The sequence below is a fragment of the Marmota marmota genome, unplaced genomic scaffold (assembly GCF_001458135.2).
Source record: "Marmota marmota marmota unplaced genomic scaffold, marMar, whole genome shotgun sequence".
Taxonomy (NCBI): Eukaryota; Metazoa; Chordata; class Mammalia; order Rodentia; family Sciuridae; genus Marmota; species Marmota marmota.
The window spans coordinates 4122183-4135649 of record NW_026000051.1 but is presented as its reverse complement, the minus strand read 5'-3'; the positions used below and the strand labels follow the sequence as shown (position 1 = coordinate 4135649).

General features: G+C 56.3%; 1 protein-coding gene across 2 annotated transcripts in view; it reads right to left on the bottom strand.

Moving 5' to 3' along the window:
• Sh2d3c (SH2 domain containing 3C) overlaps positions 1-13304 on the bottom strand; it is a 26515-nt gene extending 13211 nt beyond the window's left edge. The window contains exons 1-2 of one of the 2 annotated variants that reach the window (XM_015497550.2): positions 12619-13304; positions 2729-2768 (exon numbers count right to left, since the gene is read on the bottom strand). In XM_015497550.2, the coding sequence (XP_015353036.2) occupies positions 2729-2768; positions 12619-13289 (711 nt within the window). In that variant the 5' untranslated portion in view covers positions 13290-13304. Of the gene's footprint in view, positions 1-2728; positions 2769-10876; positions 11030-12618 lie in introns of those variants that run through there. The other variant, XM_015497548.2, reaches the window with a different exon arrangement.
• Between the last annotated feature and the right edge of the window lie 163 nt (positions 13305-13467).

Genomic DNA, 13467 nt, shown 5'->3' with positions numbered 1-13467 from the left:
CCCGCGCCCAGCCCCTCGTCCCCCGCGCTCCAGTCCCGCGCGCCCCAGCCGCTCCTAGCCCGAGGAGCCGCGCCAGCACCTGCCAAGGGGGACGTCACGGCGGGCAGCGGGATGGAGTGGGGACTCCTGGGCCGGCGATGGGGGGTTCCTACCCATCTCGCTGCACCTCTCCGTGACCAGGAGCGACCGGGAGCGGGCAGGGACTTTGAATGAAATCATATCGCGAGCTGGAAAAATCCCTGCATGTGTTTGACCAAATCCTTTGTGGCCTCGGAAGTCTCGAGAGCAGGGTTTCTCAGCTCTGATTTGGAATCGCAGGAGGCTAGACCTACTCTGGAGGTGCACAGAGCTAGGAAAGCTCAGGGGTTAGAGGGTCACTCTGGGTTCAACTCGCTTCTCCTCTAACTCTCGGTGCCGCCACCCCCAGCCTCTTCTCTGGGAGCCCCAATCTGCTCCTGCGGAGAATGCCTCTGGCGAACAGCTGATACCCGTGCGCCTGTTCGGACTTCGCAGAACTTTTTAAGTGACGGATGCATGGTAAATTGTCAGGCACACAGTAAGTGCTCAGTTAGTGCACGCTACTTTTTCAAGCTTAGTGCCTCTAAATCTAGACTTTTTGTCCTTGGATCATGGTCTCTCTAATGAAAAGAGAGCCCTTGGTGATGCATCAGTCAGGCCTGGTGTCCAAATCTTTTAGACAGGCTGTGTGACCTCAGGCAAGTGAGTTCACCTCTCGGGATCCTGGTAGTTTATTTTCTGAAAATACACCTGAAACTCTGAGCATGGAGCACAGAACTTTACAGCCTTGAAATTTTTGAATCCTCACATTAGAATCAAAGGATTCAGGCCAAGGTTTGGGAACTTTGGTGAAATTTCTGAAAGCTGATGCACCCAAGATGAGGGCCTTGGGCAAGGAATAGAGTTGGGAGACTATTGCTCCCAACCCTCAAAGGAGGCTTGGAAAATAAAACCAACCTCCCTTTGACTTTAGCTTCTGGGGGATTGTTCAATCAATTCCATGAACAGGTGTCATTTCATTTATAATTTTTTTAAAAAATCTACATTTTAAACTCCACAAACTAAAGGAAAAATACATAGAGCTAACAATGCTCACAGGGATCTCACTGCCTTGCCAGGCAGCTGGAACTTGTGGGAGCTGAATATGTCCCCTGTGTGTCCCACTGTGGGCCTTGGTCCTCCCATGGCCCCTCCCCTGAGGTATAAACAACTGGAAGAGGAGGCGGGCGGGCATCCTGGCTCACCCCACTGGCCTCAGACCTCGCATGCCCTTCTGGGCCCATCTCTCTCTCTAGCCTTCCGTTCAGGCCCCTGTGCAGCTGCAGGGGCCTGGCTTCATGCTCCTCCCCCAGAAAGTCTTCCTGCCCCCCTAGCTCCCCCACGGTTGAAAGTCATCCCTCCCTTGGAGCAGACTCCTTGCTTCCTACGGGAGCTGCAGGTGGTGGAGGCACAGCCGGAGCCCTTCCTTCTCCACCAGCATCTGCTCAGGGTGATGCGCGCCCTGCCCTGGGCTCAGGTCCCCACCCGTGGGCATGGGCTCCTTGGGCCCACACCAACAGCAGGTTGGAGACACCACTGTTACCCCATTTCTCATGAGCCAACACTGAGGCCCAGACGGTGACATGCACAGCCAACGTGGCAGATCTGGGATGAAAACTTGGATCTGGTGGATTGCAAAGCACAAGCCCAAACCACTGTCCTTCTGTCCTGTCCGCACCTGGACGGGGAGCCTGTGAAGGCAGGGCCTGGAGCTCTTCCTCGCCCTGGCAGTATGCTCAGGACTCAGCCTGGGGCCTGTCTGCGGTGAGTGCTGTGTAGTGGAGGGTCAAGGACATTGTGTTGTCTACGCATCAAGTTGGGTGCAATCCCACCTCCATCCTGTACCAACTGTGTGACTGTGGGCAAGTCACCGTACTACTCTGTTTCCCAGCTGCAGAGGGTGCATGAAGGCCTTCCCTGCCCTCTGAGGAGGGGAGACCTCAAGGACTTCGACCAGGAAAGAACGCCTCTCCCCTGGTGCCCAGAGCAGCACAGGCCTGCACACAGTAGACCCTCAAATGTTATTTTGGTACCCAGGGATTTAACCCAGGGGTGCTTTACCACTAAACCACATCCCCAGCCTTTTTTATTTTTTTATTTTGAGACAGGGTAAATTGCTGAGGCTGTCCTCAAACTTGTGATCCTCCTGCCTTAGCCCCTCAAGTCCTGGGATTACAGGTGTGTGCCACCAAGTCCGGCTCAAATACTGTTTAGCATCACTATCGCTGTCATCATTATTTCAAAACAGCATTTTCAACATTCCCGAGTGCCCAGGACAAACGAAGCTCTTGATGGATGTGAGCAGTGCCCACTGTCTGTGATGAAGGTCCCAGTTGTCCCTCCCGCTGCCCCTCCCAGAACGGGCACACGGCAGATGCTCAAAGACTGGGTGTCATCAGGGTGCACGAGACACCCGCGGGGCCCTGTCCATCTGGCAGGCAGGCTGGGTCTAGTGGTCACAACATCTGGACGCTGCGTCAGGGGCCAGCAGAGAACCATGGCGACCCAGGAAGAAGCTGCCGATAGGGGACCCACACCCAAGCACTGCGTCTCCCTGACGCTCCTCCTCCTGGGAACAGGCCAGGAGGTCTGGCTCCTCGCAGGGCCACCCTGGTGGAACCAGCTCCGAGCCCTCCAGGGTCCCCTGACCACCCCGCTCAGGTCCTCCTACCTTCACGTAGTCCCCACCAGTCTCCAGCTCTGCAGCGGCCCTGGAAAGAGAGCAGAGCGGTGAGTGCCCCCAGCCCAGCTTGGCCCCCAGTCACCAGCCTCTGCCCACCTGCCCGGGCCAGCACATGGTCTTCAGGGGCCCAGGGGTGCATCCTGAAGGCAGCAGGCCCTGCAGCTGATGGCACTTGATGAAACCCACGTCCCTGGCTGCTCCTCCACCCTCCCGCTGTGCAGCCCAGAATAAGACCCTCAGCCTCGCTGAGTCTGGTTTCCAATCCATAAATCAGTAGTAATGACAGCCCTCACCTAATGGACTTGACCAGGGACTCAGGGAATAATGCCTGCCACCTTCTTAGCAGAGTTTGGGTGACTTCCTGAGTCGCTGTCCTCACCTGGCTCTGGACACCTCACTGTCCTGGTTTTCTTCCCCGCTCCCTGCCTCCTCCTGACACCCCACTGCCACCCAGTACCCCTGACTCTGCACACTGGAGGGCCCCAGTGCACAACGACCCCTGAGTGGTGGTCTGGCACAATGCAGAGCCACTGCTGGGGACGGGACGGCAGGTGCAGGGAGTCCCTCCACCTTCAGAGGGCGCCGCGGGCCTGGAGGAGCTGCAGGGGCTGTTTCCAGATATCCCTCCTGTGAGGACGGCCCTGGTCCTGGCCTTGACCATGCCCCGGGCACCCGGGCTGCCCCTTCCACAGCCACAGGCCCCCTTCCTCCTGGGCTCCCACTGCCATCTGAGGCATCTCCCAGTTTCACCTACAGCCAGCGCTGCTGTCCCTGTGGGTCCTGGGCCTCGGCTGCCACCGGCCTGTCTCGGTGATGTCAGTTAGTCTTTCCGCTGGCCATCTGGGCCTCGCCCGCCGCGCCCAACCACCAGGCACCAGCGGCCTCCCTTCCTAATGGATCCCGCCGCTTCTCCGGGTGTGTCCTTCCCGCCCCTCTGCCGCCCTGGCCATCCTGGGCTCTCCCTTGGAGCTGTGGGCGGCCCTCCTGCTGGCCCCCTGTGTCCACTTAGGACATAGGTCAGCTGTCATAGTCCCGGGCAGCTTCTGATCCATGGCCAGTGGGCACCAAAGCAGGCCTGGGTCTCACAAACCACCCGACCCTTGGGGGCTCCCAGCTCGCTCGCTCGCTCTCTCCAAGTTGGGGTCTCTCGCTACACTGCCAAGGTGGCCTTCAACTCCAGGGCTCCAGCGATCCTCCTGCCTCGGCCCCTCCTCACAGGTGCGAGGAGGCGTGCCCAGCGAAACTTCCTTGAATTCACTTATTTAGTGGTGCTGGGGATGGAACCCAGGGCTTCCTGCGTCCTGGGCAAGTGCTCTGCCACTAAGCCACACCCAGCCCTCTCTCTTGAAGAACAAAATTGACCCTCCCTTCCCTGAACACATAATTTGTTATTCAGGTTGGAACTTCTCTCTCCCTGGGACAGGAGGGGGCTGCCTTTATTATAGGTAAATAGGCATGAACTGGGTCAGCTGTTGCCACTCTACAAGGCCCTGTGGGGTCTGGTGGTACCCCACTGCCTCTCTTGCCAACCCTCCAACATGTCTCCCTCCATCATTCTGTCCCTCGTTCTGCCTCTCATTCTGCCCCAGCTGCATTGACCTCCTTGGTAACTCATTCCTGCCACAGGGACTTTGCACCTGCTCAAATGCTCTGTTTAGAGTGCTCTTCCTCCAGATCTTCATGTGGCTCCCACTGCCCCCACTTTACTCAGGGTTTCACTTAAAGTCACCTTCTCAGAGTACCCGTCCCCAACCATCCCCCCTGGAAGAGCCCCTTGCCCTTCACTTGGCCTCTACCCTGCTTTACCTTCCTTAATTTTTTCAACCCCTGCCTGAAATTACCTCTGTGCATTTATTTGTTGACTGGAAATTATGGGTTGTGTTGATTTTGTCCCATTTGCCGTTGAGCCCGAGTCCCCAACATGATGCCTGGCATACAGTAGGAGATGAGAAGGTGTTGCTTAAATTAATGCAGGAGCAGCGGACGACAGCCCCCGCCCGCCAGGCCGGTCAATCTTCCCATTAGGCTGGGCCCTGCTTCTCTGGCCAGGAAGGGTCTCCTCCTTCATCTGCATGGTGTGGAGGGAGGGCGGGACCATGGGAATGTCTGATATTCCAGACAAGAGAGAGCTGAGCTAAGAAAATCCCAGGATCCCTCCAGCTCTGAGACTAGGGCTTCCCTTTGAGCCCCTATTCCCTGTCTTGGCATTCTGGGCTTCCATATTACTAACTTTCCCTCCTCAAAAGTCCTTCCTGACAGCTAACCATTGTCCCTCAAGCTGTAGGCTTCTGTCTGTCCAGCTGCAGTGGGAGTGAGGTGAAGCAGGGACCTCCCACACCCTCCACCCACTCTTCCCGGGTGAGGTGTCCCATCCCAATGCTTCCGGCCATTCAGGCCCGGAAATCCTCCCGCTGCGGGAACAAATTGGCCAGGACACTGGGATCAACCCGGCGCTTCCTCCGGCTTCCTGTCCACTTCCCCTCTAGCTCTGGAGCTGAAGCAGGGCCTTGGGGATGGGTGCCCCCCAGGGGTCGGCCTGGGTGGAGCCCGTGAGGGGGGCCAAGGAGAAGTCCCAGGTTGGGAGACGGAGTTCCGAGGTCCCACTGCAGCCTGCTCACCTCACCCTGCCACTCGGCCACACTCCAGGATCCCCAAGACACGACGTGACCATGTCCACTGACCGACCGTCTACCACCATCCCTGGCCTGCACCGTGCAGCACCACTGACCTCCCGCCTCCCTCTGGGGCCCTGGGACTGTCCCACCACAGCGTCCTGTTAAAATGCCATCCTATGATCCCAGCAACTTGGGAGGCTAAGACAGGAGGATGACAAATTCCCGGGCCAGCCTGGGCGATTTAGCAAGAGCCTGCTCCAAAATAAAAAATGGCTGGGGATGCGACTCAGTGGTACCCCTGGGCTCAACCCCCAGGACTAGGGGGTGGTGTCAGCTCACACTTGCCGCTGCCCCTCCCCCAAGCCCAAGTTCAAGCCCAGCTTCTCGCTGAGCTCTGCCCCCACCCTCGCCCACCCCTCAGAGGCTTTGCACTTTCTGTTCCCTCTGCTAGAACACTTTTCCTTATAGAACCTCCCAGCCTTCCGCCCACCTTCAGGTCTTCTTTTTAGGGTCTTGCTAAAAAGTCCCCTCCTCGGTGTCGCTTTCCTGCCTGGCCATGTCACCAGAAAATAGGACCCTCCTAAAGTCCAGCCTGCACCCCTGCTTAATTCTGCCATTTCCTTGGCCTTCACGGGCTCCTGTGCATTTCAGCTCCCCCATCAACTGTTCCACCATGGCCACACCCACTCCACTAGGCACTAGGCAGGGGTCGGCTTCTCTCCTAGAAGAGTGGGGGAACCCCACTTTTTTAGCAGATATCCAATTTTTTCTTTCCTTTTTTTTTTTTTTTTTTTTGGTGCTGGGGATGGCACCCAGGCCAGTGCTCTACCACGGAGCCACACGATACTTTCCTAAGTGAATGAATGTCACAACAGCCCTCTGTATCTCTAGTCCTCCTGGCTTGGCCTCTGCAGGTATCCCTCCTCTCTGCCCTTATCCTTCCTTGCATTCTGGGCTCCTCAAACTTCTCCAAAGAGTTCCATCCCCCTGCGGCCTCTGGGCCTTTGCACATAAAGTTGCCTCTGCCTGGGCCATCTTCTGTCCCTTATGACCAGGGTGATTCCTACTTAGCCTTCAGACCTCAGTTTGCTTGGGGATATCTAGAATCCTGTCCCTCTCACCACAGTGACAAAATCCAGATATCAAAACATCCATTTGTAAAAACTCTACTTCAATAACTAATTAATTAATTTCTTATTATATGACTTAAAAGATGCTTCCCTTCTGATCTTAGTGGTGAAATCAATTAAATAATAGTGACAACTGAGCTGAAACTGGCCCATTAATCAGTGGCATTAATTATTTAAATAACCAGCCCCTTTAACTGCCTGTATTAACTGATTCCTTCTGATAACTGATACCACTTATTGCATACATTAGCTTAATTAATTGCATTAATGAGCAGTAATTAGAGCCCATTATCCTTTAGTTCCCAGTGCATGTGTAAATCTGAACTTCACCTTCAGGACCTCCATCCCGGGCCTGCAGGGACCCTGGAGGGGAAGGGGCGGGAGACACTGGCCTCCAGCTCCATCCTGGCCCTCCAAGTGGTGGCCTCATCCGGGTGTCCCTGGCACCTCAGGCCTGGCCACACCCCACGGCGGAGTCTTCCCCCTTCTGCCCACCCCTTGTCCCTGTCTCCTGTAGCTGGAGCCCAACCCCCTCATCTGAGGAGTGGGCACACGGTAACCATCTCCCTCAGGCTCACAGGAGACGGAGGGCGCAGGCCTCCCTAGTCCACCTGGGGCCCTCCTGTGCCAGTCCTGGGGGACTGCAGTGTCCTTCCCTCTGGCCCTCACTCACCGTGGCAGACAAGCAACAGCACCTTGGTGCTGAGGGGCCGTGGACAAAGAGAGCAGGTGGAAAGCCCCATTGCTGTGGGACACCGGCCACAGGGCCTTGCACCCTGCTGGAAGGACCTGTTAGCCCAGCCCTGCGCACCGGGCAGGGAGGGCCGTTCTCCAAGAGCTTTGATTCCCTGGTGGTGCTGCGCCCTGAGCTGCGAGACTCAGAGGGGACTGCCCGCCAACTCCGTGCTCTCGAAGCCCCACCTTCCAACAGAGAAAGAACACTGAAGCCGGAGGCTGGCCCTGGGGACATGGCTGCTCAGACTAGCACCTGCCAGCCCCAGGCTGGAGCTCCGTGCTGTGCCCTAGCAGGTGGGCTCCCCGAGAAACTGGGAGCTGCCCCGGGTGGAAACGGGGAGAAGCAGGGAGGAGGGGGCCACACTGGAGCCCAGAACCCATGTCAGGAAGAGGCGGTGGGGGGGAGTGGGCGGGAAGCCCCCTGGGGCTCTCGAGAAGGCCTTCAGCTGGGGGTGGTACTGTGACCCCAGCAAGTCCCCTCCCTGGCCTCAGTTTCCCCTTCTATAGCAGCAGATCCCATTGGCACTCTCCCTGCCTTTACAGGCCTCAATCCTGAGGAGCAGGTGCTGCTCTTGGGCCCAGTTTACAGACGGGGAAGCTGAGGCTCAGAGAGGAAAGGGATTTGCTCGGTTGGATACAGACAGCCCCTTGGTGTCTGAGCTGCCGAGATTCTGACCCCCTCCTCCCCAGTCACCCCACACAGGCCCAGCAGCCTGTGAACAAGGTCCCCTGAGGTTTGGGATGTGGCTGCAGCTGGGGGTGATGGAGCTGTGGGGGGAACAGCCCATCCTTCCAAGCAGGCCCAGTTCCCACAGACCAAGGCGTCCGGGGGTCTCGGGGACTGTGAGAAAGTTCCACAGGAAATGAGAGCCAGGAGCAGCTGGGGCCCTTCAGAAGACAAGGACCAGCCGCCTGGAGCCCAAGGAGGCTGCACAGGCTGGGCCAGCAGGACCCCTCCCCCGGTGGGTAATCGCTACCAGATGCCCGGCAGCTGACGTCACTCTGCAGGGCTGAGAGGGTCGCGGGACTCTGGGGAGAGTTGGGAATTCTTGGACCAGGATCAACATTCCGAAAGGAAATGGGGAGGGGCGGGTCCCAGCCCGTTCTTCGTGCCTGGCACCAGAGGGGGGCAAGGGGCAATGCGAGGTGCTCCACTCTCCTTCAGGGTGCCACCTTGTCCCAGTTTCAATTTCTTTCCAAACAGCCCCCTTGAGAGTGGAGGTTGGGGACCTGGGTCTTGGGGGTGGGAATCAAAGGACATTTGGGTGAAGCACAAGACAGGCAGGACTGCAATCAGATCCCTGTGGGGAGAGAGAGGTCCTCTTCAAACAGGAGCCAGGGGCTGGGGGCGTGGCTCAGTGGTAGAGCACTTGCCTAGCAACACACACACACCCACCCACAACAACAACAATAAACAAACACACTAAACACAATGGGGCCTTCCCCTGATCAAGGCCAGACAGTGTCCATCATGCTGAGGCAAAGCTAGGTCCTTGCTGGGGCCTCCCAGGCCCTACATTATTTAAACCCATTTCCTCTGATCTCTCTTCCCACCTCCCCATCTGTCCCATCTGCTCTGCTCCAGCCATTCTGGTCTCTGCTGTTCCTCAAGTAGGCTTCCACCTCAGGACTTTTGCACATGCTGGTCCCTCATCTCCTTTGTTCAAGCATCACTTTCTCACTGAGACTTTTTTTTCCTGACCAACCTTCCTATATAGCCACCACCAGTTACTTCCCCCAAGACTAATTTCTTTACCTGATTTTAAATTTTCCTGGTAGCTCTTTTCTCCTCTAGTTGCCCTTATACCTGATCTATCTACTTTACCATCTGTCTCCCCACCCTGGAATGAGGACCCAATGAGGGTGGGTTCTGTCTGCTGTGCTCACTGCTGTCTCTCCAGAGCTAGGACAAGTCTGGGGCATAGTAAATACTAAAATGTACGCAGTAAATATTAAGATGAACGAAATGCCAACTGCACTGAGGGAATGATCTCCAGCATGTTATTAACCTCTTTGGTGTCATCATTTGTAAGGTGACTCTGGGCGCCTTTCCAGGGCATTGTGGAAAGTCATTTGAAATAATGGTAGAAGAAGCTTGGAGAGGACTGGGCTGGAGCTCAGCGGTAGAGCACTCTCGCCTAGCACAGTTGAGGCACTAGGTTCCATCCTCAGCACCACATAAAAATAAATAAAGGTATTGTGTCCATCTACAACTAAAAATATTTTAAAAAAAGAAAAAGAAAAGGCTTGGAGAGTTTTACTTGCAGGAGTGAAAATGTGGCTGAGCCATTAAGCTTGTGGGCTTAGCAGGGGGTCAGGCCTGGGAGCAAATCTAGGCTCCTGTGTTCAAGCTGCGACTCCAGGAGAATCCTTTCTGCTCTCTAAGCCTCAATCTCCTCACCTGCAAGATGGAGCAATAGAAGTATCCACTTTCAGGGACCCCTTGGGTGCTCGCCCCTTGTAAGCAGGATGGTGATCAACTCTGGTAGGACCCTGGCCTGGCAATTCTTTGCATCGCCCCTTGCCCCCCTCTGGTAGAGGCAATTGGGGACCCCTTCCCCTCTCCAGGCCTCGCTTCCTCTGCTGTAGCAGGGGCTGAAGGAGGGTGCCAGGCTCTCTGGGAAGGCCGCTGGGCTGCGGGGAGCTGAGGGCCCCTCCTCCCCTCTTCCTCCACATCCCTCATGATCTCAGCAGGGAACAGGGCACCAGGAAACTCCTGCTGCCTCACCTCTTCCCCTTCCTTCCTCCAGCCCCAGGTGCACCCTGCCTCCCAGGGGGTGGGGGAGGGATAGTCTCCCCAACTCAAGGAGCAGCCACTGGAATGACTCCCTGGGAGGTCCAGGAAGAGGCACCCCATCTTGCTCACTGCCAATTCTCAAATGCCCTCCTCCTCATGCTGTGTGGACCCTCAGAGACCATCTCAGGTCCATGTGGGCTACTGGGGAGCGGGAGGCCTAGGGCAGGGCAATCCAAGGACCCACAGGGAAGGCTGCTCTCCCGACTCCCTGGCACAAGGCTAAGGTTTGGGGACTCTTAGAGAAATACTCCAACCATCCCTGGTGGGCAGGTGGGACACTAAGTCCCAGAGCACCAGGAAGGAGCTCAATCTGGCCTGCCAACCCCTACCCCAGGACACTTTGGGAGATGGGGGACAAAGTCTCTCCACTTCTTTGGTCAACTCCAGGCCTGATGCCAGAGGCACCTCCAAGATCAGCCAGCCTCTGCCCACAGGGGAGAGAGGTGTGGGCTGGCCTGGGACTTGGCACTCTTGGTTTCTCAAGACCCTTGTCGGAGCTCTGGCTGGTCCAGGGGAACATTCCCAGTGGTTAGGGGCGCGGGCCCAGAGGTGTGCTCAAACCTGGTGCTGACTCCCACCAGCTGAGAAGCTGACAAGCAAAGCTTTGTGTCCTCATCTACTAAGTGGGGATGACAAGAGTCTCTCTCTGCTGGGACTGTCGTGGGGACAAGACGGGTGGATGCTCGGCCGGCAAGGAGGCAGGGCAGGGGACAGAGTCACACCCAAAGGAAGCTGGCTTAGAAAAATTCTAGATGCTAAACCCACAGCCGGTTTGTCTGCCGCCTCCGGAACGCGGATCTCCCCCTCAGACCACTCCGGTCCCGCGCTGGTCCTCCCCGAACCCAGCTCGGTCACTCACCTTCGGGGCCCCAGCGCGGGGCACCTTCTGCCCACTGCGGTCATGTTTGTCCACGGTCGCAGCCTAGAGCCCGGGCACCCCCTCAGTCCGGCGGCTCCCTCCTTTCACAGGCCGCCGAACTGAGGAGCCGAAAGCGGGACTTTGGGGGCGGGGCCTGACCTACAGATCCCGCCCCCGTCACGCCCCTCCTCTGCTCTTTCCCACTCCAGGGATAACGCCTCCCCATTGGCCCCGCCCCTCTGCTCCCTTGCTCCTCCCCGTGCCCGTCCGTCAAGGTCCAGGGCCGGGAAGGCCACGCCTCCCGGAGCACGCCCGCTCCAAGGCCCGCCTCCCCCGCTGATCGCCTCGCAGTCTGGAAAAGCCACGCCCATGGACACGCCCTCCGCCCCGCCTCGCCCCGCCCCACCCGGCTCCCGCGAACCATTCAGCGTCCCGGGTGCGAGGGGCGAGGCTCCCGGCGGAGTCTCAGACTGGGGGGTGCCGGAGAACGCCCCGGGACCTATCCTGCCTTCTTCCCTGATACAGTCATTCTCTTCCACCCCTGAATGGAGCCGAGTTTAGGAGGCAGCCAGGGTTAGTGGAAAGGCATTAGTTTTATTAATTGTAAATAGCATTCCCACTTAGGGAGTGTTTGCAGTGAGCCAGGAACTGTGTTAAGATTTTTCAGGTGTTAGTTTTGAGTCCTCACCACAACCCTACAAGGTGGGTGCTATTGTTGTGCCATGGATCAGATGATAAAGCGAGGCTCAGGGGAACAGACTTTCCAAAGTCAGGCAGCCTAACAGGCAGACATGGATTCACTCAGTTTTACAAGGTCCTGCTCCTACTGAATGGGGGTCTGGACTCAATGACAGCTCAGCACACAAAGACTGCGCTTAGTGTCCCTGGGAAAAGCCATCAAAAAAAAAAAAAAGGTCCTGGACCCAGCCCTGGAGTTGGCCAGCTGGCTTTTTTTCTCTTTATTTCCGACAAGCACAGCTCACTGGTGTGACTTGGGAAAAGACTGAAAAGCTAGCGACTCCTTTGGCTGGAGTCAGGGATCTCCAGGGGTCTGAAGCGCAAGGCCCTGGTGTTTTGAAGGTGCTGGGTACAATGAGGTGGAGGAGCATGCAGCCCCTGGAGGCAGGCAAATCCCAGCTCCATGGACCTTGGCTGAGTCTCACTTTCCCAATCTGTACATGGGGCTAATAATAGAATACAGAGTTTTCAGTGTGATAAATGCTTATGAAATAGGAGCTATTATCATATTATTGCTATTTCCGTTTTTGCATGAACTCAGCTTCCCTATAACGAAGTTAAGTTGACAAATGGTTTTCTAGACCCAGTGGAGAAATGTCATCATCTAGCAGATCTGAGTGATTCATGCGAGGGGTCCAGGGCAAGGATCCAGCAACAGGATCTTGTGCCCTCCCTGCTGGAGGCTATCAAGGGCTTTGGAGTCAAGTTCACATCCTAGTTTTGCAACTTGAGAGATGTGCAGCCTGACCACGGCATATGACTTCTGCTTCCTGAATCTCAGTTTCCTCATCTGTCATGTGTAAACAGTAACAGTATCTCCTGGTGAGTTTTCTTTTGAGAATCACAGGTGAAGGGTTCAGCACAGTGCTGGGTCTATACTAAACACTTGGTTAATGTGCAGTTTTTCTTTTTAGCACAGATGTTTGTGCAGGGAGGCATATTGGTAGGAGGCTGGAGACACCATCCCTGCAAGTCCACTCTCCCCTGCCCCGGTGGGTACCTACCCTTCTGGGTGCACATCCCTGGGAGCTCTCTCCTCTTCTATGTCTGCCATCAGGTCCTCAGGCTTTCTTGTAGCGTCTTCCTCCACTGCTGAAAGGTCAGGTCCCACTGTCGAGGTGCCCTCCAGGGGGGCATCAGCACCCCCTATCACCTCCTTGGGTGCTTCCAAGCCTGGCAAGTCAGGCAGATCTCGAGGTACCAGGTGGGGCTGAGGACCCACCTCCTGGGCCTTCTGCACAATCTTTTGGTTCCGAGTCCTCTTGATGCCAGGACGAGGCATGGTGCCCATGTGGCTATACATGTCACTGGAGCGGGCATAAGCTGGAGGGCTCTTGGGAACTGTCACCATGTCATCCTGGGTGGCTTCAAAGGTGTCAGACTCCAAGTGGGACTGGGCACTGATGGGGGTTGAAGACCGTCTCAAAGTGAAGGACCGAGGGAGGTTGGAGAGACTCCCAAAGCCCTTGAACTTGAAGAACTCTGGCAAGAAAGAAGGGAAGGAAAGGGAAATTAATGGCAATGCCAACAGGAACATAATAACAATAAAAGTACCCAGAGAGGGTCCCAAAGAGTTGGGGGCTTCATTGACACCCCGTCTCATCATTCTTACAGTCCCAGAAGTGGGAGACCACGGCAGCTTGGAGTCAGAGCCCTGGACTTGAATCTCTGTCATTTCGTATTCTGGCTGTGTGACCTTAGGCAATCACTTGTTCTCTCTGATCCCCTTCCTTCACATCAGAAAAATAGGAATTATAGTATCTACCTTCTATGGGTCACACAATGACAGTGAATTCTGTATTTGTGTGTGTGTGTGAGTGTGTGTGTGTGTATGTGTGTGTGTGTGTGTGTGT